Here is a 14,629-nt window from a genome sequence, read left to right as displayed (position 1 = left end):
TGCCCTCGCCCAGGAGTTTCAGGAGTATCAGCCTCAGTCGGGGCCTCTGGGGAGAGGAGGAAGGGCTGAATTACTCAGGCCAGCCACACCCTCAGATCCACAGAACTGCTGTGGCCCACTTAGGTCTGGGTAGCGGAGGGACTGTTTTCAACCCAGGTTGAAACAGTTTCCTGCCAACTGGCCTGCCCTCCACATACTCAACCTTTGGAGGCTCCAGGGGTTTCCTGGCTAGACTTCTATCGCCAGGGAAGTTACCACCCAGGGGTCTCCAAAGAACTCATTACTTCCTCTTCACAAGCACAGAGACCCTTCCCTCCTTTCCTGCCCCTTTCTCCCAGGACGCTGACCTTGATGGCTTCATACACCAGAGCCTGCAGCAGCAGCGTCTGCCCAGTTCCAGCAGGAGGCAGCAGAGCCCGGGTCAGAGCTGGCCGGGGGCCTGCCTGGGGCAGCTCACAGCCCGCCCAGGAAGCCGCCCAGCTCGGCCCGATTGGCGGAGCCCAAGAGATCTGTACAGGGAGAAGGGGACACTGAGGAGCACAAGCAGGACTGGCTGGGAGAGGGAAGCCCAGGGGAGGGAGGTGGATGGACCACGGGGAAGCAGCGTCCAGACTCTCACACCCGCTGCTCTCTCCGTCCCCACGTCTCGGGGAGGAACACCAAAAGGGCTGAGAGTCAGAGATGGACTCTGAGGATGAGTCCTCCTGCAGGGGAGCAGAACGCCAGACACTCTGCAAAGCCCGAGGTGTCCCAGCCAGGGGGGGCGAGTGAGGGAGGACGGGTTGGAGCCGGGTGGGATGTGCCACCCCTGCCAGCATGAAAGGGACCAGCCCTGTGGGGGCCTCACCTTACCCTGGTCCCAGTCCCACTTGGCCACAGCCAGGGTGACTGGCCTCTTCTCCCCATACAGGGATGGCTGGGTGTTAGGGGCCTCCCCAACTCTTGGGATGGCTACCCTGAGTCACCTGCTGGGATGCCCTCTCCTTCGTGAGAACCAGACTGACCTATCTGCCAGGGGATGGAGGACCACGTGCTTCCCTGTCCAGCCAACCCTTTCGTGGAGGAGGCAGAGAGGCCCTCACGTCCCCAGCTGGTTCCAAGGGGGACGTAGGCTGTGCTGGCAGAGCCACGTGTTATGCTCTAGCACCCCCTGGTGTCTTATTTAGGAATGAGCTGCAATGTGGGGTGCAGACCTACCTTTCTCTTGGAGTGATCCTGGCAGTCAGAAACACCACCACCCATAAGGCTGTGGACTTCAGCCCTGTCCTCCACATCTGAGGGTGGCGGGGACCAGTCCTGAAGATGGGGGTGCACAAGGGACTCCAGTTCATGGGCCCCTGGGGGACTGGGGGGGCCAAGCCGAGCTCTGGTGTACAACGTGGGGTTCCCAGTGGTGGTGGTGGAGGACAGGCCTGGGAGGGATTCCCTGGAAGGGAAGATGGAAAACAAGGCATAGCGGTCAGAGTGAGGGGTTGGGGTGGGACTGGGATCTGGTCCAGCCTATGTCTCTGGGCAGGTTCCTGCTCATCTCTGAGACTTGCTTTCCTGGTCTGTGCTGAGTAAGAAAAACTGCTATCGTTCACCGGGCGCAGTGGCTCACACCTGTAAATCCCAGCACTTTGAGAGGCCGAGGTGGGTGAATCACGAGGTCAGGAGTTCAAGACCAGCCTGGCCAAGATGGTGAAACCTCATCTCTACTAAAAATACAGAAATTAACTGGGCACAGTGGCAGGCGCCTGTAATCCTACCTATTTAGGAGGCTGAGGCAGGAGAATCACTTGAACCCAGGAGGCTGAGGTTGCAGTGAGCCGAGATTACACCACTGCACTCTAGCCTAGGTGACAGAGCAAGTCTCCACCTCAAAAAAAAAAAAAAAAAGAAAGAAAGAAAGAAAGAGAAAAAACTGCTATGGTTCAAAACAGCCTGATGGCATCTGGAGATTTGGGGCCCCTCTTTCCAAGATGCTGGCAGCTACCAAGGAAGTGGGAGCAAGGCATTTCTGTTGGCCTTGCTGTAGGGGGTAGGCTGGGGCTGCCCTAAGTCCACTCTTCATTCTTATGAGGACATTGTCCCTGATCCCTTCATCCCAGAGTCCTAACTTTATTGGGGCTCCAGGAATGCCAAGGCAAGTCATAGCCACTTTCCTTGATGGCCCATTCTGCAGCCCTTCCTGGAAATCTCCCTTCCCTGCAATCAGGCTGGCTCCCCTGCCCACCTGTGGGGGCTGCGGCGCAGGCCAGCACACATGCAGGCCAGGAGGCAGAGGAGGCCCAGGCAGACACCCACGATGATGCCCGTGACTGAGTGCATGTCCAGCGAGTCTGGTGGGGGAGAGAGAGGCACAGAGCAGGTCAGGACAGAAGATCAGGCCTATCCATGGCTTTCGCAGGAGACATCAGCTGCAGCCTCACCCTTCAGATACTCACAATCTTCTGATACAAGGACAAGAGGGCCCTGTGGTCTCACAGAAACTACTACTGCCTCTCCCTCTGACTGTCCTCCCTGAAACACACCCAGAGGTTGTGGTCTCTCCTCCTCAAATTGGCCTTTTGGTGAAACACGAGTTGCCTGCCCCAGGGCTGTTGCATGGGTGTGCAACACGTGCAGGTCCAGGTGTGCAGAGCCTATGCTTGGATGGGCCCTACACTTGAGTTAATGCTCCGCTGTCACCATCTTAAAAAAATTTTTTTTTTTTTTTTTTCCGAGACAGGATCTTGTTCTATCACCCAGGCTGGAGTGCAGTGACATGAACACGGCTCGCTGCAGCCTCAACCTCCTTGGCTCAAGTGATCCTCCACCTCAGCCTCCCAAGCAGCTGTGACCACAGGCATGAGCTGCCACACCCAGATAATTCTTAAATTTTTTGTGGAGACAGGATTTCACCATGTTGTCCAGGCTGGTCTCCAACTCCTGGCCTCAAGTGATCCTTCCATCTCAGTCTTCCAAAGTGCATGAGCCTTTAGATTACAGGCACGAGCCACCATGCCTGACCTCTAATTTTTAAAATAAGGGATCGAACCTTTTCATTTTGCACTGGGTCCTGGAAATTATATAGCCAGTCCTGCTGTCCACCTCCACCCCATAAAGCTCATCACCTCACCAAGCTAATCCTCCAATCAAAGCAATTTCCCAAAGAAACTGGTCTTTAAATCTAGTCCTGGCTTGGCACAGTGGCTCACACCTGTAATCCCAGCACTTCAGGAGGCCAAGGCAGGTGGATCACTTGACGTCAGGAGTTCGAGACCAGCGTGGCCAATGTAGTGAAACCCTGTCTCTACTAAAAATACACAAATTGACCAAGTGCAGTGGTTCACATCTGTAATTCCCTTGGGAGGCTGAAGAGGGCAGATCACAAGGTCAGGAGTTTGAGATCAGCCTAGACAACATGGTGAAACCCCATCTCTACTAAAAATACAAAAATTAGCCAGAATGATGGTGTGCGCCTATAATCGCAGCTACTCAGGAGGCTGAGGCAGGCAAATCGCTTGAACTCGGGAGGTAGAGGTTGCAATAAGCTGCAATCATGCTACAGCATTCCAGCCTGGGCAACAGAGCAAGACTCTGCCTCAAAAAGAAAAAAAAATACAAAAATTAGCCGGGCGTGGTAGCATGTGTCTGTAATCCCAGCTATTCGGGAGGCTGAGGCAGGAGAATCTCTTGAACCCAGGAGGCAGAGTTTGCAGTGAGCCGAGATGGCACTATTGCACTCCTGCCTGGGCAACAAGATCAAAACTCCATCCAAAAAAAAAAAAAAAGCCCAGCTGGGCGAGGTGGCTCACGCCTATAATCCCAACCCTTTGAGAGGCCAAGGCGAGTGGATCACCTGAGGTCAGGAGTTCAAGGCCAGCCTGGCCAACATGATGAAACCCCATCTCTACTAAAAACACAAAAATTAGCCAGGCGTGGTGGCATGCACCTGTAATCCCAGCTACTTGGGAGGCTGAGGCAGAAGAATCGCTTGAACCCAGGAGGCAGAGGTTGCAGTGAGCCGAGATTGCACCACTGCACTCTAGCCTGGGCAACAAAGCAAGACTCAGTCTCGAAAAAAAACAAAGCCAGTCCCCCATGAACCTGACCTCTGAACCAAGTCATCACTCATCACTGAACCACGCCTATTTCCCCTTCACAGTTGCTCTGCCCCCACCAAACGAGGATAGCTGTGTAAAACAATGAAATTAGACTTCTGTCCACAGGCAGGGGCACGGAAGTCAACTCCAGGGGTCTCCGGGAACCCTAGGCTGCCCTGCTCTCATACCTGACAGCTTCTCCTGGAGCGTGATCACATCCTGCAGGCGGGAGAAAGGCCCAGGCCCCACCTCTGTGCGCGCCCCCATCTTGAAGAAGTACCGAGTGTCGCTCTCCAGGCCATGTACCTCAGCACTGAAGATGTTTCCTGGGGGTGAGGGAGGCAGGGAGAGCAGGGATGGTGGACGGGGTGGCGGTGGATGCAGAGGTGGGCAGGGAAGCGGGACTGGGAAAGCCTGCTCTCCACTCAGGCAGCAGCTTCTGCCTGCTTCTCCCGGAAGCCCGTGGAACAAACCCTAGCACTGCTCTCACTGCTGGAAGTGGGAGAAGCTGGGAAGCTCTCGCTCAGACGTCCTGGGGCAAAAGTCCTTACCCTCTGTGGTGAGCAGGGTCCACTGGTGATCAGGCCGCGTCTGGTTGTTGCTGTACAGGATCAGATACTCCACGATCTCCCCGTTGGGCTCTGTGGGGGGGCACCAGCGCAGCCGAACAGTGGACGGTGTCAGGGGGCTCAGTTGCAGGTCGGATGGGGGTGTGGAGGGCCCTGGGGTGCGGGAGAGGAGACGGGGAGAGATGTCAGAGGTGGAGACACAGCATGAGGACATGACCTCCCTTCTTCCTCCTTCACGGAACAAGCCACAACGTAAAGATGAGGTCTTGTTTCTAGTTGGGGAATTCTAGAAGACAGTGTGTGTGGGTGGCGGGACTTGACATTCCTCCCCTCCCAGAAGCTCTTCTGCCCCCAGCTCTGCCCAAACCTGGGGTTCTGAGGGATGCTTCTTGCCGCCGGGGCAAGAAGCAGTTGGGTAAAAGATAGGTTGGTGGCCAGAGGCTGGGGGCCACTCACGGTCAGGCAGGGTGGAGAGCTCCATCACAGAGCCGAAAGGCCCGTCCACGTCCACGCCGTGAGACTGCACTGCAAACTCGTATTTGGTGAATGGCTTCAAGCCACCAATGAGGATGTCTTCTCCAGAACTGCTAAGGCAAGAAACGTGACTAGTGCTCTCAGGCATTTTCCCAGCAGGGCAGACCCCTCCAAATCTACTCCCCTGCAGCCAGCCCCAGGCTTACCCTGGGAAGAGAAGACGCTCCCTGGCCTGCAAGCCACTACCTCTACCCAGGGACCTACAGAGAAGTCTGGAAGTATGCTGCTCCAAATCCAAGTTCGAAACCAGGCCCCTCCCCCTGCCCACCTCCAGGAAGCCTTCCTGGATTAAACCAAGTTATTCTCTACCTAAGGAATCATCTCTGATGTATCTTTTCTTTGCCTTAATCTTGCCTTCATGGCAATGGCATGTATCAGTTGCTTTTTATGCGAATTTCCTCCTACGAGCCAGCAGCTCCTTAGGCTCTGTCTCCCCATCTGATAACACGTGGAAAGAACAGCTCTGAGGACAAGGGCCGGGCTCTCTTCACCATCAGATTGGGAGCCCTTTGAGGTTGGAGAAACAGGTCTGTGTCACTTTCTCCAGAGTATGAGAACAAGGCTCTGTTTTGAGAGGACAGGATCAGATGGGCTCCTTGCTCCCATCTGGTCACCAGGCAAGGATGTGGACCCTGTGCAGCCCCCCTGTGTGGCCCCAGTGTAACGGGTGAGCCTTGACATGCTCCTGAATCCTGGGGCCCTGCCCTTATCACTATTTGCTGCCTTCCCCCTGCCTCCTACCTGCTCTTCCTCCCCCCTTTTCAGTAAAGGCATTAGTCCCCACCTGGTGTAATAGGTGACCAGGGAGGCATTCCTGAGCCCCCAGGGGCTGAAGCGCACAGTGTAGTTGACAATCTTGACTGTGGTGAAGTCTGGCTTTTTCCACCAAAGCCAGATGGATGTGGAGCTGTTTGATTCCGCATGGACGTGGGCTGGGGGCAAGGGTGGCCCCCTTTGGATGGGCATGTCTGAAAGGTGAAAACCAGAGTGTGAGGATGGGAGGGAGAATACTCTTTTTATTTTTTTTGAGATGGAGTCTCACCCTGTCACCCAGGCTGGAGTGCAATGGCATGATCTCGGCTCACTGCAACCTCCACCTTCCGGGTTCAAGCGATTCTCCTGCCTCAGCCTCCTGAGTAGCTGGGATTACGGGCATGTGCCACCACGCCTGGCTAACTTTTGTAATTTTAGTAGAAACAAGGTTTCTCCATATTGGTCAGGCTGGTCCCGAACTCCTGACCTCAGGTGATCTGCCTGCCTTGGCCTCCCAAAGTGCTGGGATTACAAGCATGAACCACTGTGCCCAGTCCTAATTTTTTGTATCTTTAGTAGAAACAGGGTTTCCGCATGTTGGCCAGGCTGATCTCGAAATCCTGACCTCATGATCAGCCTGCCTCGACCTCCCAAAGTGCTGGGATTACAGGTGTGAGCCACCACACCTGGTCAATACTCATCCTTAAATATATATAGTGGTTTACAGTTCCCAAGGCTCTTTCTTTGACCCTCTCCTTTGATCCTGTGAGTTGAGTGGCATCATTCCTACTTCACAGATAAGGAAACTGCGGCTTCCAAGAATTTGATTTTTGACTGTGGAACATTAGTCTGTAAGAACATAATAGAGAGGCAGCAAAACTCTGGAACCAGGCTGCCTTGGTTCAAATTCCAGCTCTGACACTTACTAGCTGTGTGACCTTGGAGAAATTACTTACTATCTCTGTGTCTCCATTCGCTATTCTAATGATAGTGCCTACCTCATGGGATTGTTATGAGGATTAAATTATTTCATGTTTTTAAAAATAGATATGAAATTGGCTGAAATATAATAAACACTATGTGATGAGAGTTTATTATAGAAACAAAAAATAAACCCCATGAGAGCAGGAACCTTATTTGTGTTGTCCACCACTAAATTCCCAAAGTAGACACTTAATAGACAGTGAAATATTTGCTGAATGAATAAATGAACAAACTGGAATTAGAACTCAGCTGGGTGTGGTGGCTCACACCTGTAATCACAGCCCTTTGGGAGTCCAGGGTGGGTGGATCACCTGAGGTGGAGAGTTCGAAACTAGCCTGGCCAACATTGGTGAAACCCTGTCTCTACTAAAAATACAAAAATTAGCTGGGGATGGTGGCGTACACCTATAGTCCCAGCTATTCAGGAGGCTGAGGCACAAGAGTCGCTTGTACCCGGGAGGCAGAGGTTGCAGCGAGCCAAGATCGCACCATTGCACTTCAGCCACCTGGGCGACAGGCTGAGACTCTGTCTCAAAAAACAAAACACAACACAACAAAGCAAGCAAACAAAAAACCCAGGCTTCATGGCTTCTGGTTGAGTTCTCCCTCTGCTAAACCACATGGCTGGAAAGGTAGGGGTGAGGGAGTGTCATGATAGCAACTGAGGTGTCCAATAAGGGCCACAAGGCAGCGTAGTGCAGTAGAAAGAGTTTTGCCTGGAAACCAGGAGTCCTGGTTCTAGTCTAGGCTCTGAGCAACCTTGGACAAATTCCTTTTCTTCTCTGAGCCTCAGTTTCCCTAGGCCACATAGGGGTACTCACTTTTCTTAGAGTCGAGAGATAGTCTGATCATGTGATGTAGACAAATCTGTGTGTGTGTGTGTGTGTGTGTTTGAGACAGAGTTTTCGCTCTCGTTACCCAGGCTGGAGTGCAATGGCGCGATCTCGGCTCACTGCAGCCTCCGCCTCCTGGGTTCAGGCAATTCTCCTGCCTCAACCTCCTGAGTAGCTGGGATTACATGGCACGCGCCACCATGCCCAGCTAATTTTTTGTATTTTTAGTAGAGACAGGGTTTCACCATGTTGACCAGGATGGTCTCGATCTCTTGACCTCATGATCCACCCGCCTCGGCCTCCCAAAGTGCTGGGATTACAGGCTTGAGCCACCGCGCCCAGCGACAAATGTGTTTAAGATAAAACTTGTTTTAAGGTCAAACTTGGGGTCAGGAGTTACTGATCAACCATGGGGTTTCCCTCTGTTCGAAGTTTGCAAATCAGCAGTATTCACGGCTAATAAAAATAAGGTAGCAGACCTAAGAGACAGTGATCAAACGACTTTCTCTCCATGCCAGAGGCTCTCAGGAGCTAGAAGAGGACCCCTGATCCTAGGAGAATGGGTTTGGGAGTGAGCTGAAGCTCCCGAAGTGCCTGCTTACCAGGCTGGCCCAAAGGAAAGGAAGGGGAAGCAGCTAGCAGAGCCCTGGCCTGAGTCCGCTCCGCCTTCTTCCCCCGCCACGCTCACCTGGTGTGGGCGCCGTCTCCGTCTTGCCCTTCTACACTGCTGCATAGCTGTCCTAATATTTGTTGAATGCAACGAGTTTCACCTCATACAGCTGGCCAGGGACTGGGGAAGGTTATAGGGCTTCACGGCTAGGGGGACATCTGGGTCACTCCCCCATTCACAGAGAGCACCCCATCTCTAACTCCTTCACACAGCTTGTCTGGTCCCCACTGAACCTATGTCCCTCTCTCTCCCTCCCCCCAGCCCTCCTCACCTAGCTGGGTCAGTTCTTACTGCTTCACTTTCTTCTTGAGCCGGACGGACCCCACATCCCAAGCCTGGTCTCCATGGGCCCCTGGCGGGCGATCACCATTGCCTCCTCTGCCCCCACCTCCCGCCAATATAGTTTGTAGCCAGAGATCTGGGTGGGGTGAGGGGGTGGCTGCCATGACACGACCAGGGACTTCATCGTTGCCTGCACCTTCAACTCTGCAGGGGCAAAAGGAACTGGGGGCAGAGGAGCAGGACAGGAAAACTAAGGAACAGAACAGGGAATGAGAAGGAGGCCGGGGATGGGAGACGAGGAAGAGGCATGAGGAGACAGGAAGATGGCATTCAGTGAGAGCCTTGCCAGCATTCTCCCGATGCGTCACCACTCAGCCACCACCCTAAGTGCCAGGCCTGGGCTCAGTCTAGAGGTGAACTCACTATTCTACAAGCACCGAGTGCAGGGAATGCAGGGGGTGTCTGCTGGGCATTTGCAAAGGAGTCAGCAAGGAGCACCTCTGGAGCAGGCTGATAGCACCTGGCACAGAATCGGCCTCTGTTAAGTCTCCTGGAGGATTAAATGCCAGGGGCAGTGCAGGGGGGGTGGTTGCTGAGGCCAGGAAGGAGAGATGTCACCATTAGAGTAGGGAGACCCACATGAGAGTGGGGAGCCATATGTCAAACACTGTCTTACATGCTTCGTATGTATACTATCACTTCATTCTCACAACCCTCTAAAATAGTGAAAATACTACAAACTTCACTTTATGGATAAGAAAACGGAAGCTCAGAGAGTTAAGTAATTTGCCCGGTGTCACAGAGAGAGCACGTAGCCTGGTTTGGTCAGCATTTAATCACCCTTCTATTGGGTCCTTCAACAAAAACAATCATCATCCTTCTCCTCCTCCTCGAAGCAGCTACTATTCAACGAATAGTATATCCCTTTTTATGTACTAAGCACTTTAGTTACAACACATTATTCAACCTCATGCCATTCCCAGGCAGTAAATGTAGCCAAAGAATGGTTCGTCCAAGGTCACACAGCAAATAGAAGGGACATCAGAGCCCAGCCCTTCCCCTCTGCACCGGAGCCTCGTTCACCCATCAAGCAGAGGCAGCCTCCCTCCAAGCAGAAGGTCTCTGATGGAGGGAGGGCGGGCAGGGTGCTGGGTCCCAAGGTCACACACACACTGTCCTGTCTCTCCTCCGACCCCATCCCGTGACTCTGGTTGTACATACTGGGCGTCCTATGCTGCAGCCACTGGGAGGCAGCCCCGAAGCCGGCCGCGGTACCAGCCGAAATCCGTACTCGATACACCTTGTTTGGCTGAAGTGAGTTCAGCGTAAGCTGTGTCTCATTTCCTGGCACCTCGGTGGAGAAAATCTGATCTGCAGGGAGAGAAAAGGTGGGCTGCTGGGTAGCCACCTGAGGACCAGGATCCTAAACTCCCCTACATCGCTCTTCCACCCACCGTCCTGGTTCCTCGTGCCCGTGGGAGCCTGAGGCGTTCTCAGCACTGACCCCCTCAGTGTCTGGGCAGACTCTATGGCTCCAGGGATGATGCTTGAGCCTCCAACTTTGGCTGATGCAGGCCATCAGTCTGGGCTCAGCTGCAGGGAGAATGATGGCAGGCTTTCCCCGCTTCCTCCGGAGCTGGCAGTGACCACCCCCTGCCAATACACACACACAGGATGCAGACACAAGGGCCTGGCCATGAAGGCCAGGAAGCACTGTCTGGTTTCCAGAGCCCTGGGGGCCACCATGGTCCTCATCCTTCCCTCCTGCCTGACCCTTCCCCTGGTTCCTCAGCCACTTTCCTTCTCCTAACTTTTTATCTTTTTCTTTCTTTCTTTTTTTCTGAGACAGTTTTGCTCTGTGGCCCAGATGGAAGTACAACGGCACAATCACAGCTCCCTGCAGCCTTGAATTCCTGGGCTCAAGTGATACTCCCACCTCAGCCCTCCCCACCCGCCCCAAAAGTAACTGGGACCACAGGTGCATGCTACCACACCCTGCTAAGTTTTTTTTTTTTTTTTGAGACAGAGTTTCCCTCTTGTTACCCAGGCTGGAGTGCAATGGCGCGATCTCGGCTCACTGCAACCTCTGCCTCCTGGGTTCAGACAATTCTCCTGCCTCAGCCTCCCGAGTAGCTGGGATTACAGGCATGTGCCACCATGCCCAGCTAATTTTTTGTATTTTAAGTAGAGACGGGGTTTCACCATGTTGACCAGGATGGTCTTGATCTCTTGACCTCGTGACCCACCCGCCTCGGCCTCCCAAAGTGCTGGGATTACAGGCTTGAGCCACCGCGCCCGGCCACCCTGCTAAGTTTTAATATTTTTTTCTTGTAGATATGAGGGTCTTACTATATTGCCCAGGCTGGCCTCAAACCCCTGTACTTAAGCCATTCTCCTGCCTTGATGTCCCAAAGTGCTGGAATTACAGACATCAGCCACCGGGCCCAGCCTTTATCCCTTTCATTATGTCTCCCCCACATTACCTATATCTGCCCTTACACATCCTCCCCTATGCCCCATTTTCCCATTCCCACAAGCATATCTTCGACCTCCCAACCCCACATCTGCTTTTTGAGCTGGAAGGGACTCCAGAGATAACCTAGGTTACTGGCCTCATTTCCCAGATAAGGAAACTGAGGCAGGGACTCAGTAGGATTACACACTGCAGAGGGGGTGAGGTGAGAGCCCAGGCCTCCCTCTGCCTTCAGCTAGTCCCCTCTGTCTTCCCTTTTCATTCCTGCCCACACCCCTCTTTTTGAGGTTCACCCTTCCCCAACCCCTACTCTGCTTCCTTTCTTCTGACTCCCCTACCCTGCTCAGGTCTCCAGCAGCCCTGACTACTCTTCACATTGATCATTCTTAGCCATGCCTGGCTCCCCCACCACCCCTACTCACCTTCCTTTCCCAAACCATATTCTATCTTGTACTTCACCACCTGCCCATTGCTCAGGCTTGGGGGCAGGGGCAGCCACGCCACCGTGATGTCCGAGGGGTTGGGGCTGGACAGGGAGAGCTGGGGTGCTGCACTGGGGACTGAGACAGAATAACATCAGCGTGAGCTCTGCTCCACCGACACGGAAGGTGAGGCTCGGGAGCAGTCAGAGACTTGCCTGGGTCACACAGCAAGTCAGAAGCAGGCCGGGACCAGTATCTGAGGGAGGAAAGGGAACTTCTCAGGGGAGCTCCTAAGCTGAACGGTGAGGGGACATCTTCCCCACCCTGAAGCTGGAAGAAGGCTTGGAGCACAATCTTCCACGTCTAACAGGTTAATGTCACTGGCCCCTACCCCAGCTGGATGACACACAGGTGTCAGGGAGAAGAACCGCATGACACACAGAATCATCACAAGACCTGGGCTCAAGTCCCAGCTGAACTCCTGACCTTGGGCAAGTCACTCTCATTTTCTGGGCCTCAGCTTTCCCAACTGTAAACTGAGGAGAAGAACCCCTGCCCACTCTCTTACAGGGCACAAAAGATGATGTGAGCAGGTAAAAATGCCTTTACATTAGTAAAGAGAAGGCGAGCTATTATCCCCAGGGAATTCTCTTTCCCACAAGCTGCCCATTGCTGGTTCAGAGGCCCTACCATCATCCAGCGTGTGCACCAGTGCTGGGGCGGAGGTGCGGCTGGCCCCCAGCTGGGAGTAGGCCACCACGTAGAACTCATAATCTGTGTTGGGTTCCAGGTCCCGAACCTGTAGTTCCGTGGTGTCGTTGTTCACTGCAAACTGGTATTCCACATTGTGCATGCCTGGCGACACAGGGGACAAGGGGACTGTGATAGTGCCACCCCCAGTGCTGGCCAGCTGGAGTCTGTCTAGGAATCCTTCATATTGTCCCGGTGTCTATTTACAGCTAAATCATCCCAGATAATCTGAGCTGGAGTGTATAAACTCCCTCAGCTTCCTGTCTCACTCTATGAATCCCTCCACTGGTTAAGGGTGCTTTCTGGAAATGATCCCCCCACCCCCACCCCGCGCAGTTAGTTAACTGGGGTGGGAGGTGGCTCCAGGAACGTCCTCTCCCTCCTCTCTCATAACAAATGTGGCTGAGGGAAGCAGCAGCCCTTCCAGCACCAGCTGGAAACCACGTATGGTAGGTAATCCATACCTATGGGGGTCTCTCCTATGGGCTCCTATCCCAGCCCATCCTCCCTGCAGAAGTACCCATCAGGCAAACCTTTCAGCATCCGACCTGAACCCCTCCCCGATAAGCCCCACCTGCGCCTGAGCTGGTGCATCCAGCCCCCAGCCAACTTACCCCGAGCCTTCTGATAGTGGAGAGAGAAGCCGATGATCTGCTCGCTGTACAGCTCGGGCCGCTCCCAGGCCACCAACACAGCGGAGCTGCTCAGTGGCGTGACCGTGACCCGCGTGGGGGCGCTGGGCAGCCCCTCGCGCACCACCACGACCAGCGACGCGGCAGCGCACGCCGTTCCCGCGCTGTTCTCGGCCACGCACTGGTAGTAGCCGGCGTCCTGCAGGCCGATCTGTGTGATGATCAGGCTGCCGCCGCCGCCCTGGACCTTGACGCGCCCGTTGGGCCGCAGCGGCGCCCCGTCGTGCAGCCAGCGTAGCGCCGGCCGCGGATCCCCCGACGCGCGGCACACGAAGCGCGCTGTGCTCGCCCGCGTCCGCGACAGCCCCTCGGGCGCCTGCGAGATGGCGGGAGCCGCTGGGGGCACGAGGGGCGACGCTGAGAGCGGGCTCCCGCCAAGGGCTCTGCTCCTCCCGCCCATACCCCAACCCTGCCCCTCACCGCCCTCCCCCGCTCCCCTTTCAATCACTCCGACCTCTCCCTGATTCACCCTCCCCAAACTACTCCCGCTTAGAAAAGACCTACCCCTTCTTCCCCCCATTTACCCCAGCCCCACAACCACCATTCTCTTCCTCTCCCAAAACTGTCCCCAGACCTCCTCAGCCTCCCCTAAATACCGCTCCTCCCGAATCTAACCCCACCCCTAACTTACCCATCTCCTTCCTCCTGCCCTCCGAGGTCTCCCACACCTACCAGATCTACCTTGCCCCCCCCCCAATTTTCTTAGTACCACCCAGATCACTATCTCCCCAATAACCCCAGTCCCACCTCCCCCCACAATCACCTGCGCCAGGCGCTAATCACCCCTCTTCCTCCATCCCTGCGCAACTCTCCCCACTCCGTCTTCCAGTTACCTGGTCTCTATCCCTCGCCCCATCCCCGCCTCACTAGGGACTCCTCCCACGAGTTCGTCCTCCAGGAGTGCGCCTGAGTCCCCCCAGCACACCCACCTGTCCACCGCCCGCTGCCCTATTCACCCTGGCCCCAGCTAACCCGCTCCAACCCGCTCCCTCCGCCCTTCGGCCCGCCTCACCCAGCACGCGGAGCTCGGCGGAGGCAGTGGCGAAGTCGCGCCTGAGAGGCTTGTTCGCCCGGCAGATGTAGATGCCAGAGTGTTGGGGCTGCGCGTGGGCGATTAGGAGGTTGGTGCGGCCCAGGACGACGACATCCGCGGAGATGGGCTTCCCGTCTGGGGAAGGAGAGGGAGACGCGCTGGAGGGGATGCCAGGGACTGTCCCTCCATCCAGCCTTTGGGCTTCAGTAACACTTTGCCTTGGGTAAAGTGGGCACAACCGTCCCTGGTCCAAATCTCATTTCTTCCTCTTGCTAGCCCCGGGACTCTCTGAGCCCTGCTGTCTCCATCTGTAAAGGGAGCTAGCCCTTACCTGGAAGGGTTTCCATGAGGGTGGAAAGAATGTGAGAACCCCTGGCACAGTGCAGGAATATATTAATAATAGGTGCTCAGTATAGTTTTTATTACTAAATTCATTTATCTCAAGAAGGACATGCTCCTTCCCTGGGGTCCCAGCCCAAGTAGTATGATGAAGCTAGGGCTGGTAGGTGGGGCCAAGCCAATGATTTGAATGTGCAGATTTTTATCTCACTGTGAAATGAAAACCAC

At 54.8% G+C, this 14,629-nt stretch overlaps 1 protein-coding gene across 2 annotated transcripts in view; it reads right to left on the bottom strand.

Moving 5' to 3' along the window:
- Positions 1–14,629, bottom strand: part of IGDCC4 (immunoglobulin superfamily DCC subclass member 4) — a 49,388-nt gene that overhangs the window by 3,169 nt on the left and 31,590 nt on the right. Inside the window, exons 6-17 of one of the 2 annotated variants that reach the window (XM_039469403.2) lie at positions 14,042–14,197; positions 12,952–13,365; positions 12,278–12,442; positions 11,588–11,725; positions 9,914–10,063; positions 5,955–6,138; positions 5,093–5,223; positions 4,619–4,789; positions 4,256–4,393; positions 2,216–2,321; positions 1,198–1,426; positions 348–509 (exon numbers count right to left, since the gene is read on the bottom strand). In XM_039469403.2, coding sequence (XP_039325337.2) covers positions 348–509; positions 1,198–1,426; positions 2,216–2,321; positions 4,256–4,393; positions 4,619–4,789; positions 5,093–5,223; positions 5,955–6,138; positions 9,914–10,063; positions 11,588–11,725; positions 12,278–12,442; positions 12,952–13,365; positions 14,042–14,197 — 2,144 coding nt within the window. The remainder of the gene's footprint in view (positions 1–347; positions 510–1,197; positions 1,427–2,215; positions 2,322–4,255; positions 4,394–4,618; positions 4,790–5,092; positions 5,224–5,954; positions 6,139–9,913; positions 10,064–11,587; positions 11,726–12,277; positions 12,443–12,951; positions 13,366–14,041; positions 14,198–14,629) is intronic. The other variant, XM_039469404.2, reaches the window with a different exon arrangement.

This window comes from Saimiri boliviensis, chromosome 2, assembly GCF_048565385.1.
Source record: "Saimiri boliviensis isolate mSaiBol1 chromosome 2, mSaiBol1.pri, whole genome shotgun sequence".
Lineage (NCBI taxonomy): Eukaryota > Metazoa > Chordata > Mammalia > Primates > Cebidae > Saimiri > Saimiri boliviensis.
Note: the sequence above shows the minus strand (reverse complement) of the source record. Positions and strands in the feature narration are given on the sequence as shown.